The following is a 13,513-nucleotide window of genomic DNA, read 5'->3' as shown; positions in this document are numbered from 1 at the left end:
CTCTCTCTCTCTCTCTCTCTCTCTGTCTCTCTCAAATTCACATTTGCTTAATTAGTACTGGTTGGCATCTTACTTTGTAGTATATAATAATCAAAGTGTTATTCCACTGGTATTTACGTAGAAGATAGGTTTTACCCCAGGCTGTGAAATGCTCTGACGTATTCTGCCTCCTTCTCTCTTGGCTGTGCTTTAAGAAAATAAGGCTGCAATATTCTCGTTTTTTTCAAATTCAAAACACCTTTTAATATTTCTGTTAATGTCAACAAATCCTATGAAAAGGCCATAACAAACGGTGCCTTTGTCTGGTCTCTCAATACTTTTGATCTGTCTGTGGCTCAAAAAACAGATCTTGAAAATATACTTATTTTGTTGTTTTTCGGAGACATTTCAGACAGGAGTAAATGTATGCAAGAGCATTTCTAGGAGACTATCTTTAGCAGCAGATGTGATGTGCTTTAATACTAATTTTGTAATCGTTTTTGGAAAACAATAGGGTATTTAGCAAGAAAATTGTTTAGATAGTGTTTAGTTCAGTAACTCTTGTCACAATGGTTATAATTCACTTCTGTTTGATGACGAAAGCAATGAAATGAATTAAACCAAATACGTCATGTTGTTGACTGTGATTTTTTTTTTTAATTATTATTATTATTATTAAAAAATATTCTGAAGGGAGATATTTCTAGTAGAGGAAATTTGTTTCTCCTATTCAAGGTTCTGAAAGAAAGATGAAAAGAAAATGTGGTTTAAAACATTTTTAATAAACAATATCCATCGTTATGTTCAAAATGAAAATGCGGACAGTTTGTCATAGTGCATTGTGTTTACATACGTATGAAGTACTGCCGTGAAACATTTGCACCTTTTTTGAGCAACAATCAAAAAACTGTGGACCCAGATTCATCCATTTGAAATCCATCCATTCTTAGTGCTTTTTAAGAAAATGTGTTTTTGCATTACAGTAGATCTTTTTGTGAAATAGAATAAAAACCAAATTACGCTGAATCTTAAAACAGCATTAATCTTTTTTAAAACAACATTTATTGAGTCACCGAAGTACTGTGTGAGGCATACGGGGCTGCAGATGAGTCATACTTGTTTCTGCCACAGCTGTCTCCCTGCCAGCCGGTCACTGCAGGAACTGGCAAGCGGTGTCACCGTATTTCCTGTATGCGACTCTGATACATGCATAAATATAACTGACGAGCTTGGTTTTACTGGCACGATGACCTCAATCAGATCTACTCTTATGTCAGCCTCGCTTGGCAGGACAAAATAGAAGAAGTAGCCTTCTGCAATTCAACTGTAGGTGTCATTGTCAGGAAGTGGTTCCTTTTGTTTGTAACGCTCACTGTTGTTCAATCTGTGCGTTGCAGGCAGAAAAGGCTGAAGGCTACATTGACCTCGCCAACTTCATGATCGACAGAGCCATAGAGTGCAAGAAGAAACAGTAAGCTCATAGTTTAGTTTCTGGTTCATCTCAATCAGATAATCAGATTAAACTGATTAAACTATATCTATTGTGGGACCTGAATGACATAGAAAGTGCTTTCAAACATAGTGAAAGGAAGCAAATAGTCTCAAAACAATCTAAAAAATTGTCAATAAAGTACAATAAACATAGAGTTTAATTCAAAGTTTAATTCAAAGTTTACAGAAATTCCAGTAGAAACTTTTTCTCATTCGGTCTTAATGGCTTTCCGTTTACTTTTCCTCATGCAGTGCGTTCAAAGCGTGCCACCCACACGTCATGATGTTTTATTTTGCTGCTGAGAGCCACGAGGAGATGAACGTGTAAGTCAAATAAAAGTACAACATTGTAGGGTATTTTTTGAAAAAAATATTGTCTCGTTTTGTCAAATGCTGTTGAGTTGAAGGTTCTTTTTCTTTTTCAGATGGTTGAATAAGCTTGGACTAGCCGCCATTCACTATGCGCCGACAGAACCAAACACTGCCGTCGGTGAGCATCCATGTCAATCAGAAATGTATTACTATAACTAAGAAAAGCAGCCTTGTCCTAAGCTTGACAAAAAATGCTTTTTGTAATTGAATCGGATTGGTTGTGGTATGATTTCATGAGAGTTCACTTACTCTGCTTAGATTAATTCTAAAATTAAATATCATATTGTTGTGTGTTGGTTTGTGTGTGTGTGTTGTGTGGTTGTGTGTTTGTGTGTGTGTGTGTGTGTGTGGGTGTGTGTTTGTTGGTGTTGTGTGTGTGTGTGTGTGTGTGTGTGTGTGTGTGTGGGTTGGTGTGTGTGTGTGATGCAGAGTGTTATAGTGAAGCCAGTGACCATGAAGAAGCTGAAAGCACAGAGATTCCCCCTCCACCATACTGTGAACAAACCCTGCGGGACTCCGTGGATACGTCCGGTCCACCTGGAAGCACACATCAGGTCAGTCATGTCTCTTCTACAAACAGTCAACACCACACCATCAGTCACATCTATGTTTGTTCTTGTGGAGCTGGTCATTTTGTTTTAAAATGTACAAGATTTCTTTCTTTCCATATGTAATAAAACTGCCGTATTCGACTGAACAAAAGCCGTTTTTAATTTATGGTACAGTATTATGTCTGACGATAGTGCATTTGTCTTTCAGGGTACCCTTCCTCCCCCCTACTCCTCCGCGGTCCCCAGCGAAGCCAACGGTTCGCTCTCGTCTCCCGTCAGTACGATGACATCACAGAGCTCCACCTCCTCACTTGCCAAGCACCGGCAGTCCTGGTTGGACCTGGTCTCGCAGGCATCCGCTCCCACCGGGGAAACAGCAGTTGTGTGCTCAGTTCAAGTACACTCACATCGACCTCCGCAAAAGGAAAAGGAAGAAAAGGATGACTCCCAGGTGTCGGAGGGCTCGCTTCAACCGGACCCTCCTGAAGCGGGATCCAGTGAGAAAAGCCCTGCTGCGGAGGGGCAGTCACAAGAGGTTGTTTCAGGTGCTGAAAATGAAGGTGAGACGTTAATCTACTCCTTTTTGATTGGTTGTGGTTTTGTGACTTTTATGCTTTAAAAACTTTAAGACAGTTGGTTTTGTTTTTGATCAAATTTCAAATAAAAAAGACTGCAAATACTAATATCTGCTGTATCATTTCCACTTGTAAGGAAACATGATAGCAGAGAGCATTTCCTGTTATTCAAAACTTTGAAAAAACTTTCACATCTTTGCTCAAAGAAAGATATGTCGGTTAATGTATTTGCTGGCACATTATATTATTTAATATATTTTGTACCATGACCCCTTTTTTTCTGTGACCCATATGTGTTTTGTTAAGCAGTGTTGTTATACTCTTGATCAGGCCCCAATGCATCTGTGACTTTCATCCCTTCAGAACATGTACTACTTAAATCTTTGTGATGTGTATGGTGACGATACAATGTTACCTAATCTTGTTGCAGAGGGTCATGGGAACAGTTCAGATGAGATGGAGAAGCTGTATATTCGTCTAAAAGAGGCCAGCCTCTCGCCACTAGGAGATCGGAAACCATCCACGAAAAGGGAATTTAGAGCCTCCTTCATAAAACGCTGTAAAAACAACACTGTCAATGATAAATTGCACCTTATTAGGACTCTCAACAGCACATTAAAGGTACATGTTTAGTTTTTCCACCTTTTTAATGTTATACTACGCTGTTATAGTACAGCTAGTGTGTGAATTGTACACAGTATGTTGATTCTTTCGATTTGGAGAGCTGCAATTCTTAAATTTTTTTCTCTTCTTTTCTGGTGCAGTCAAAAGAGGCAGACCTACAGGCAATAGAGCAGGTGTTATCGGACCCGGGGCTTACCTCAGGCAAGTTCAGGGAGTGGAAGGGGGCCAATGTACCATTGGTTCAGGATATCCGTACTAAACAGGACCAGCAGGTGGCATCAAAGGCCACAAAAGCTGCAGCATCAGTCATTGCTGCCCCGGTGGTCGAGACCAGTTTATAAAGACTCCTCGTGACTGGTGTCTGGACTTGGAGGACTTAACATTTACATACTTTGGACACACCCACTGCTGTTTTCAATTGAGACTACTGTTCGATGTCAGCGGACTTAAGTGCTATTCAACAAGTAACTGGATCAATGAAGAAGAGTGTTTTTTGTTCCTAAATGGAGATGATGCGGACATTATATGATTAGCAGGTCACATTAAAATGTGAAATATCTTAGTATTACTTTAACTGTTTGTTTTGTAAGATCACATTTTACAGGTGATTGTTTTACGTTGTAATTTTATAAATCTGGAAAATTGTTTTAATATTTGGAATAGTGGAGTATGTTGTAATAATTATTCCATTTTTCTTTGCATGGAAACTTTTGTGTTTACAGTAGTTTCAATCTACTTTGATTTAATCAGTGAACACATTTTAACTGTTATCAGTCAAATATTGTTGCCATGCACCATCACTGCCTGTTACACATGGTTTTTACAGCAACTGTTGATGAATTGAATGATTGGCGCGTTTGTTTGCCCAAGTAATTGTATCATCATGTGTCCTCATACTACATCATTAAGACTTTCTAAACTGAACACCAGGGCCTGCACTAACTGAATAAACATTGGTCAAGTCATGATAATTTCAGATTAAAATTTTAAGAGTCAAAGTGTCAAAGCATTGTTACTGCAATGTCATTTAAAGCCAAGACATAAGAAATCACTTCAGTTTCAGTAGATAATGCTATGTAATTATGTATTCTACTTAACCAAAGCATACTATTTTTAGATGATGAATTCCAACCATAATGCAAACATGCTTTGGACTTTTGACCACAAGCACTGACAATAACAGACAACTTAATTTATATTTTTTTGCAAATGTGAAAAATACTTTATTATTAAACAATGGTATGTCGTTTATTGGCCCTAAGGCAGGATGTAGCAGTATTTGTTTGCATTTATACACAGGCTGCATTTCAGGAAAAACATCTAATATTTTTCTTGAAGGAAGACCACCCCAGGCCCTTACATACAAGTTCAACAGACCCAACCATGTACTAGTTACACATAAGCAGATAATTAGGAGGTCATTCAGATACAGACATCAGGCATAATGTGACTGTGCAGCCTGGAGCACAGCCACAGCTCCAGAAAGCAACACTTTTTGGAATGGCCAGCAGAGACATCTAACATCAACACCTACTGGCAGGGGCTCAACCAAGCTCCAGGCACTAAGATGTTTTTTCTGAATTATGTTTCATTTGTTGTGCATGTTAAATTTTAACTCTGTGTAAATAGAATACATGGATGTGTGATGTTAATTCTCTTTTATGTCAATTTTGGTATGAAAGTCAGTGTGTTTGTTTGTAAACAGGGAAATAAAGTGTTTTTACAAGAATGAACATTTTCCACTTTATTGATGTGGTCAATGTCACCAAAGATGAATGCCGGTATGTGTTTGTGTACAGAGAAGACGTGTGGGTACGACTTGTAGTGTCCCAAAACTGACGCTAGAAGTCGTCGGTCTCTCTGCAGATTTCCTATTGAGGTTATGCGCCATATTGGCAGTCTCCTCCATCTCACTAAACGTCGAGCATGCATGTCTCTAACCGGTTATTGAGGAGATATCTGTAAATATTTACAGTCAACTGCGAGCAAAACTATGGAGGCCGTCAAAGCCTTTAACAATGAGGTTTGTTTGAAACCCTTGCACAATTCTGAACACACTGATAGTAGAAAATGTTGTCTTATTCATATTTGCGGTAGCTAGTATGCTAACTTTAGCATCAAGTAGCAGGAGAGGAGGGTAGTCTTACATAAGGCCGCTGTATGCACAACAATACCGCGACAACGTTAAATTATTCTGTGTCTAATTCATGTTGACTGTACTGACTATAGCGGTTTAGAGATTGTGTTTCTTAACACATCTCGTATTTGGTAGCCGGTCTATGAGCAAATATTTTCCACAAACTGGTGCTAACGTTAGATGGCTACAAGTTAGCAAAACCGCCTCTGTTGTGAGAACTTGGTGAGCTAATGCTAGCCAACTAGCTTATATGGACGTGGGTAAAATACTTCGCAATCACTGCCTTTTTGCCAAATAATTATTTCCATGCAATTCTGGCCGAATTAGCGTTAGCTTCTTAGTGTAACGTAACTGTTGCACAGTATATAGCTAAACTGACCTTACTTGAGATAAGCTAGTTCTATTGCACAGTTGGCTTCATAGCCAACGTTAGGTTAACTGTTCAAAGCTAACCTAGCTAGTCGCGCTAGCGCAACCATTTGTCGGCATTGACAAACAGAATGCCAAAAGACTGCAATGTTCATTCAAGCTCTAACAGTCGGTCCGGCTGTAGGCTTGTGCAACGGTGGGATGATCACTTAAATTTGTGTGACGTCCTGTTTTGCCCCAATGTAGCACAAGTATCTTATAATTTCACAATTAATGTTTTCCGTCAGATCAGTTGAAGGCAGCTTCATTTCACGGAGAAAGAAACGAGATCAGCGACTTTGCTTTGTGCCGGAGCTTGTTGCAGGAAACAATCAGCTGTTACAGTGAAGTGCCTGTATATCGTATATTCTCTTATTATACTCTCTTTTAGCAGCGATAGAGTCAGGGATGTTTAGCTACTGTTGACTGTATCGGACTCTCACACCACCTCAAAACGGGCTGCCAAGTCCGATTGCCAGTTACGTTATTGGCCACCGCAGCGTGACGTCAGGTTGAGTTTGATTCTAGCTTGCAGACTAGAGGCATGCTGCTTTGGACTACTGCTGGTTCCTATAACTGTTAGTCGTGTAAAGACTATTAACAGAATGTTTCACTAGTAACATTTAATGACAAAACATGTTCTCTGTTGTCTCATTTAATTTTTCAGCTGTACTCATTGAACGAGTACAAGCCGCCAATCTCCAAGGCCAAGATGACCCAGATCACCAAGTCTGGAATCAAAGCTATAAAAGTAAGTATGTAGTGTAAAAGGATGAGGCAGGTAATGGGGAATAAAGAAATGCTCTCAAAGTTGTGTTGAGTTAAGACAAATATATATGCAATAACCATCTAGCTATGGCTATTATTTTTTTAGTTTTCATGTTTAAATCTAGGTAAAATGACCAAAGAGAAAAAGCAGGTTCACAACTGTTTTCAATATGATAAGAAGACAGTAAGCAAAATGTTAAACAGATACTGCCATTTTATTCCCAACAAAGAACCCTTTTAAGCCACAAACTGCATTATCATATGTCACAAGGTTTTTTAAACAACATTCATATAACATCTAAATACTACCTTAGAGGGGCCAATTTGTGGTTGATGAAATACAAAATACTAAACTCAAGCTAACTTGGAAGCAAAGATAAAAATGCAAATGTAGACTCTGTGGGGTGATATCAATTATACAACACTAAAATTATTATGCTAGTGGCGCCATGCCCTCATAGTACTTTACAAGTTGCAGATATCCTTATCGCAATGATTTGATACATTACAAATTATGTCAGCTCAGATAAACTCATCCACAGAACCGAGTGGATTGTTTTTGACATAATTTTATCCTTGTAAATACTTGTGTACAATATCTAGGAAATAATTCATTTTTTTAAATAATGCAGCCTCGTAGGACACTGTGAAGGGCTTGTATAAGCATATCAAGTTTTGATGACTATTTCCTTTCACAAATACAGTACCAGTCAAAAGGTTGGACACACTTTCTCATTCAGTGTTTGCATAACCTAAAAGTAGTGCAAATGCATCAATTGTTCTTCAAGTACCTCTTTGTTTTATGTAAAACCTCGAGACAGAAACTCATGTCACACCGGCATTTAGATGGTAGGTTTACAAGTACGGCAGATGGTGAGAAAGTGTTTTTGGGTTAGTGGAAGGAATTTAGATCAGAGGCTAAACAAGCAAGGAAGCCAGACATGTAACCATGATAAATATTAGTTTATGTACTAATGTACTTTGTTTTTTTATCAATACCCAATTTCCATATGGGACACCCATAAAATGCTAGGGCTGCTCGATTATGGCGACAATCATAGGCACAATCATTTTAGGAAAATTTTAAGATCACGATTTTTTAACGCAATTACTCGTTGACTTTGGACACCTCATGCATTTATTGAACTTTACAGTGAATTTTCTAGAACTTTAAATATAGTTCAACTGAAAAAGTTTTTTTCTTCTTCATCAGACCAAGTAGATCTCTGAGCCGATAGGCAAATACTTTTTACTGTTCTCCCATGGTTAGTGGGCAGTGCACAAGACAGGCACGTGAATGCTGACGATTGGCTGAGATTGAGTCAAATTTCGTGGGAAACCAATCAGAGGTAGAGTTGGGCAGGTGTTCGTAAGCACGCATGGTTGGACACACAGTGGACAACACAAGCGAGTCAGTCAATGAGAGACTGGTAAGGTAAGGCCAAATGAGGGCCAGTAAATATAAATAGTACCCACTATTTAAAAAATAATATATACGTACTTGGCATTTGATTGTAGGCTAGTCTCACTTTGTCCCAGAGCAACATGGAAATTCTCGATTTGTTTACATTGCTTCTGTTAATAATGTATTTTATTTAGTGTCCATTTTATTATATTATTCAGATTAATCATAAATAATTTAACATGCACATGTATTTTAAGTTTCGTTAAAGAGGGGTGGAGGTGGGGACACATTTGAGCATTTAAAAATGTACTTGAAAGTAACGCAATAAACACTTTCTGAAGTAACTAGTTTTAGAATTTGTAACTGAGTAAATAATTTAGTACTTTTTGAAAGAACTAGTAACTAACTAATTACTTTTAAAAGTAACTTGCCCAACAATTCGTATCAGGGCATCATGATGCAGGTGAAGGCTCGGATCACTCTGAAAAGCCTGGCATATTCACATGCTGGTTGGAAGATCTAACATTTGGCACTTAAACCTGAAAACAAGCGGCTAAATGGCTTTCAGCCATCAATAGAGGTGTGAATATTCACTGATCTCACGGTTGGATTATGATTATCATGTCTTCGATTCCATGTCTCGATGCGTCAAATAGATTTTTCTATTAAAGCCGTATAGGATATTTAACTTGACAAGCTTGCATTGTTAAGTGCAATGCCCAAGCTGCAATATTAACTTTAGACTGGAATAGTAAGGTGTTTGGGTTCGTTTTTTTAAAGGTAGCTACCACAAAGATTTACCTGTTTTGGATTAGTCATATACCACCTATCTTTTAACCTGCTAATCTATTGGGCTGTGTTGAAATAAAAGACCCCAGACTCTTTAACAAAAAGGTATTGTTTACTGAACAATAACTTAAATGTACAAATTATATTTAGCTGTTAGATTAAATAGAAAAAATTATATTACACACAACTTACCCCTTACCCGTTTCTCTATCAGTTTCCACTTAAAACACTCCAGCTACACAAACTTATTCCTCTTAACAGCAGTTTCTAAGTAAAACTTACTGAAACCCTGATATTAGCTTTGTGTGCTGTGCGTCCGACAGGACGTTATCTTCAGTGAAGCAAACGCACAGAAATCTAACTTACAGTTAGCTGTTAATCCAAGAAACACAGCTAAAAAAACGAATACCAGTCACCAGCTACTGCAAAGTCCTCTTTAGCAGGGAAACACGGCGCCTTCCTCTCTGGTCTTAAATCAGCGTTCTCCGAATCACCAACTCTCCGCTGTTAGCTCCAACATTAGCCAGGCACACTAGCAACGTTTGATCTAAACCACTGCTGTTAGACAAGAAAAGTGCCATAGTGTACACCTCTTCAGCTTTGTTACTCCACTTAGATCGTTTCCAAGCTAACTATTCTAATGTCTCTCTTGAGTTTCTCAGTGTTTTATTTCCTATTCTCAATTTGCGATTCTCTCCACTCTTCTCCTAATTTTTCCGCTCAGCCATTTTGCTCTGGCACGTATGCGAATTGTGCCAAATGACGTCAGGTAAATGAGACTAGAATCTATCATAGGTCTAGATGAAACGGGTTAGGCTGCTGAGAATGTTATTTTTCATTTGAATGTTTATGACACGGCCTAAAAATTAACGAGCGACATCATTAATCGATTATGGTCGGCCACTGCATCGATACAGCATCGTCCATTTCCGCATTGCAATGCATGGATTATTTGATTAAAAATAAACACCTCTAGCCATCAGTCATTTTATTATTTACACCTGTGCTTTTCCTACTGTGACATTTTCCTACTGTGACATGTTAAATCTCAGTGCTTCTTTCTAATGTTTGAACAAATTGTTTTGAATGAGTTTGACGTGAGCTACTGCTCTGACTGGAAGCCATGTTAGATGCTCAATGATATGTTAGAGCTGATTGGTGGATTTCATAATTTGTGAGTATTTTAACTACGTCTCTACGGAGCAGCAGCTTCAGTCCTCTGCCGGTGTCTACATAAGACACACTCAGTCACTGCTGTGTGGTCACCCATGTTTTGGTAGCACTCTGTAGTTTTGCTAGATAAAATAGTTAAAGCTGGACCTGTGTGGACAGCTGCTGAAACGCGCTTTTTGTAGACAGCCTTACCATCATTGGCAATGGCTGCTTATATAATAACAACAAATTGGAAAAAAAAACAGTCATCAGTTTACGGTTTGAATGTTGTGTTATTGAGTATTTAATAATATTTAAAAGATCCTAACAATGTAGTTGCTAGTCAATGGTCTGCCCTCTTGAATCTAACTAATGGTCTTGTTGAAAATGCTACCCAACTGAGGAACACATTTTTGTTCTAAGACCAGCGATTAAACCAAAAAACCCAAAAGCGCTGCTATTCTCTTAATAGTTGTCCAAGGGTCACCTGTCGAAGGTAGATTTTGATATTTAGGTTGCTTCACCTTTTATTTCCTGTTTAAAATACTCAGTACTTAACCCAGAAATGTGGGACACAAATTACATGGAGGCAGTAACTCCACACACCAATGTATGGGCCATAACTAGATCATTTGTTGGCACATAGAAACATTTTAATGCCCAACATTGTTTGACAAGTTTTTCCTAAACAGTGACATAACTAGGGTGTGTTTAAGAGGATAGTGATTTTAATAGAGGCCCACATCATAAGATCTTCTAATATTGCACTCACCTGCAATAAAAACTCTTAGTGAAATCCTGCTTCCTTTTTATTTAGTTTTATATATGGGATTTTTAAAAGATTACTGTCAAGTTTTCCTTTTTAAATCAAGATTTGTCTCTATTTTGCCAATAAGACCCTTTCTGTAATTTGTTTCCTATACTGACACCACATTACACTACTGGCTGGTTTCCTTAGACCTGGGCCTATTAAAAGCCTGTCAGACAAAAGGTTGATCAACCAAGTCCCTATGACCATCTGTGGTTATTCATCTCACATGCAAAACTGCTCACCATTTTCTTCTGAGATGCTTAAGGAATGCAGGCTGAGAGTGCTTAACAAATGTATATTGAATTTTTTATTATTAATACTTTATGTAAATTATTATTTATTATGTGAATTCAATGAAGATTTCAAGGCCTGACAGCACAAGTCCAGCACACCAGTCCTTAACGATACCTCTTATAGTTGGTTTCCTTGTTCTGTTTGTACTCTTGTTTCTAAAGAAACTGATGTGCTTTTGGTGTTACTATGCCTTATGTTGCTTGTAAATAACACCCGTTTCCCCTTCCCTCAGCAGCTCTCCCAGCTCCCCCAAAGCACTGAAAGTGAAGCAGGAGGATGGGGTGGAGAGAGTTACAAAGAGATAAGAAAATCCCTAACCAGCTTAGGTAGGAGTATGGGTTGTTTCACAAGGAAGATGGAAGAAGATAATTTTAAAACCTTATTTGCTCGCACACACCCAGACAAGCGGGGGTTTTGCTGTTGCCACTGTGGACTATACTCCCCCTCTGGTTATCATGCATTGGTCAATGTTGGCTTTCAGCTCTGATTGTGTTTGAAGTTGATGGTGCAGTCTTGTTCATTCTTCTTCTTTTGTCTCATGACAAAATTTGTGTTGTGGTCTAATTGATGCATCTTTCTTTCTTGAATTCAGAACATTTCCTGAGTCGCTTTATACGGCATACTGATGGAGCTTGAGCAATCATTAATTTTTGCTTGGGTTTAAATTCAGGAGTTGTGAGGCTGCAAATAGACAAGTTGCCATTGCTGATTTATAAAATGTTGACTTTTGGATCCAAATTCTTTAAAGTGCTGTGCTGCTTCATCACACAGTTTTAGTATTTCAGCATTAATCCTCCACTCAATCGATATCACATATATCCACTTTATTTCACATGGCATAGGCTTATGAGGGCAGACTGGTTTAAGATAGATATTATTTTTGAGGTGTCTTCAAACCTTGTGCAGAATTTTTAAGAATTAGGTAGTCATTAGGTAATAGGTAGTCATTCAAGAGTAAGCCACTGTTAGTGTCACATTAAAATGACAGTATTTATTAACATGGTAATTTCATTCCCTAAGGGTTGTCTGTTTCACAGTGCATAAACCCTGGATGCTTGTTTTGACAAAGTAGCAGTGAGGCAGAGTTAATGTCTTCTACACACACAGTGTGGATATGTTTTTCATACTGGCATATATGTTGTGAAAGGACTGGAAGATGTGATCTGCTGATCTGGTTTTGGTATGTAAGACACAATTTTAGGTGCGGAATAAATTAAGGCTGTCACAAAAAAAATCCAGTGTGAATGAATGAAAATTTAATAATTTGAATGCAACCCATGTAGCCTAATCCTAAAGTACAATGTAGTTCCTGTTCACTACCTTTGCCTCCACTGCCTCACATGAGTGACAAGGAGGGCTGGGTGATGAACCGATTTTATCAATTAACTCTATTGTGGATGTCAAAATGTCGATTTGTTTAAATGAAAATGAGTCTTCTCCTTAACAACCAGCGACGCTCCCCTCTGGGCTCCCGTAGTTCAGAACGGGCTCATTCCCCCTCCGCGCACAACCTGTTTGTTGTTTCAGTCGTTTCATTACTTACTTAATCGTAATCTCTGCCGAAATGACCGGCAGCTCGTGGTGCTCTGTACCCGGCTAACGGTCACCTATTCTCGGGTAACTGAACCCTCAACCACCGCTGACTTGACGGAGCACCATTCGGATTCCCGGAGCCGGTGTTGAGGAACTCTGTTGCGGCTCAACACATCTACTAAATGCCACTGATACCACCGAGCTGTTACGCAGGTCTTTAGCGGCTTAAACAACTGGCAATCGCTGTTCTGTAGCACGATGCTCCTCTTTGACGTTTTTTTACCGCTAGTTACTACAAAAGAGCTTGCTACAGGTATGCTACATTCTTGAGACAATGGACGTTAGCAACAGGTGAAAATAAGGGCAAGGTTGCGTGACTAAAATCAAAGGGATTTGAACTTTTTGCTTGGAACAAGAAGTAAATTACCTGTATGTGTAAAAACAGCAGAACAATGGTAGGGAAAACACTCAAACCAATTTATATTTGGCATGAATAATCATAATGGTATACATGCCGTGTGTGAGTGCAATACAAAATTAAGTTAAAACTGGTTTTGAACAATTTCTTTGTCATCTGCGGATTGACTTTGAAAAAATGGGGGGGGGGGGATCAATTTAAATCTT

At 38.5% G+C, this 13,513-nt stretch overlaps 2 protein-coding genes across 4 annotated transcripts in view; both read left to right on the top strand.

Annotated features, from left to right (window-relative positions):
* LOC116670118 (connector enhancer of kinase suppressor of ras 3) overlaps positions 1–4,572 on the top strand; it is a 49,707-nt gene extending 45,135 nt beyond the window's left edge. The window contains exons 19-25 of one of the 2 annotated variants that reach the window (XM_032500451.1): positions 1,377–1,450; positions 1,723–1,794; positions 1,896–1,960; positions 2,272–2,396; positions 2,602–2,953; positions 3,399–3,589; positions 3,733–4,572. In XM_032500451.1, coding sequence (XP_032356342.1) covers positions 1,377–1,450; positions 1,723–1,794; positions 1,896–1,960; positions 2,272–2,396; positions 2,602–2,953; positions 3,399–3,589; positions 3,733–3,933 — 1,080 coding nt within the window. In that variant the 3' untranslated portion in view covers positions 3,934–4,572. Of the gene's footprint in view, positions 1–1,376; positions 1,451–1,722; positions 1,795–1,895; positions 1,961–2,259; positions 2,397–2,601; positions 2,954–3,398; positions 3,590–3,732 lie in introns of both variants that reach the window. The other variant, XM_032500450.1, reaches the window with a different exon arrangement.
* Positions 4,573–5,457: 885 nt separating this feature from the next.
* The window catches only part of scaf8 (SR-related CTD-associated factor 8), a 39,751-nt gene continuing 31,695 nt past the window's right edge, over positions 5,458–13,513 (top strand). Inside the window, exons 1-3 of one of the 2 annotated variants that reach the window (XM_032501064.1) lie at positions 5,458–5,615; positions 6,805–6,888; positions 11,589–11,682. Coding sequence is in view for 1 of the 2 variants with exons in the window: in XM_032501063.1 (XP_032356954.1) it covers positions 5,586–5,615; positions 6,805–6,888 (114 nt within the window). In the remaining variant the exon portion in view is untranslated. The remainder of the gene's footprint in view (positions 5,616–6,804; positions 6,889–11,588; positions 11,683–13,513) is intronic. The other variant, XM_032501063.1, reaches the window with a different exon arrangement.

The sequence above is a fragment of the Etheostoma spectabile genome, chromosome 20 (genome assembly GCF_008692095.1).
Source record: "Etheostoma spectabile isolate EspeVRDwgs_2016 chromosome 20, UIUC_Espe_1.0, whole genome shotgun sequence".
Classification (NCBI taxonomy): domain Eukaryota; kingdom Metazoa; phylum Chordata; class Actinopteri; order Perciformes; family Percidae; genus Etheostoma; species Etheostoma spectabile.
Note: the sequence above shows the minus strand (reverse complement) of the source record. Positions and strands in the feature narration are given on the sequence as shown.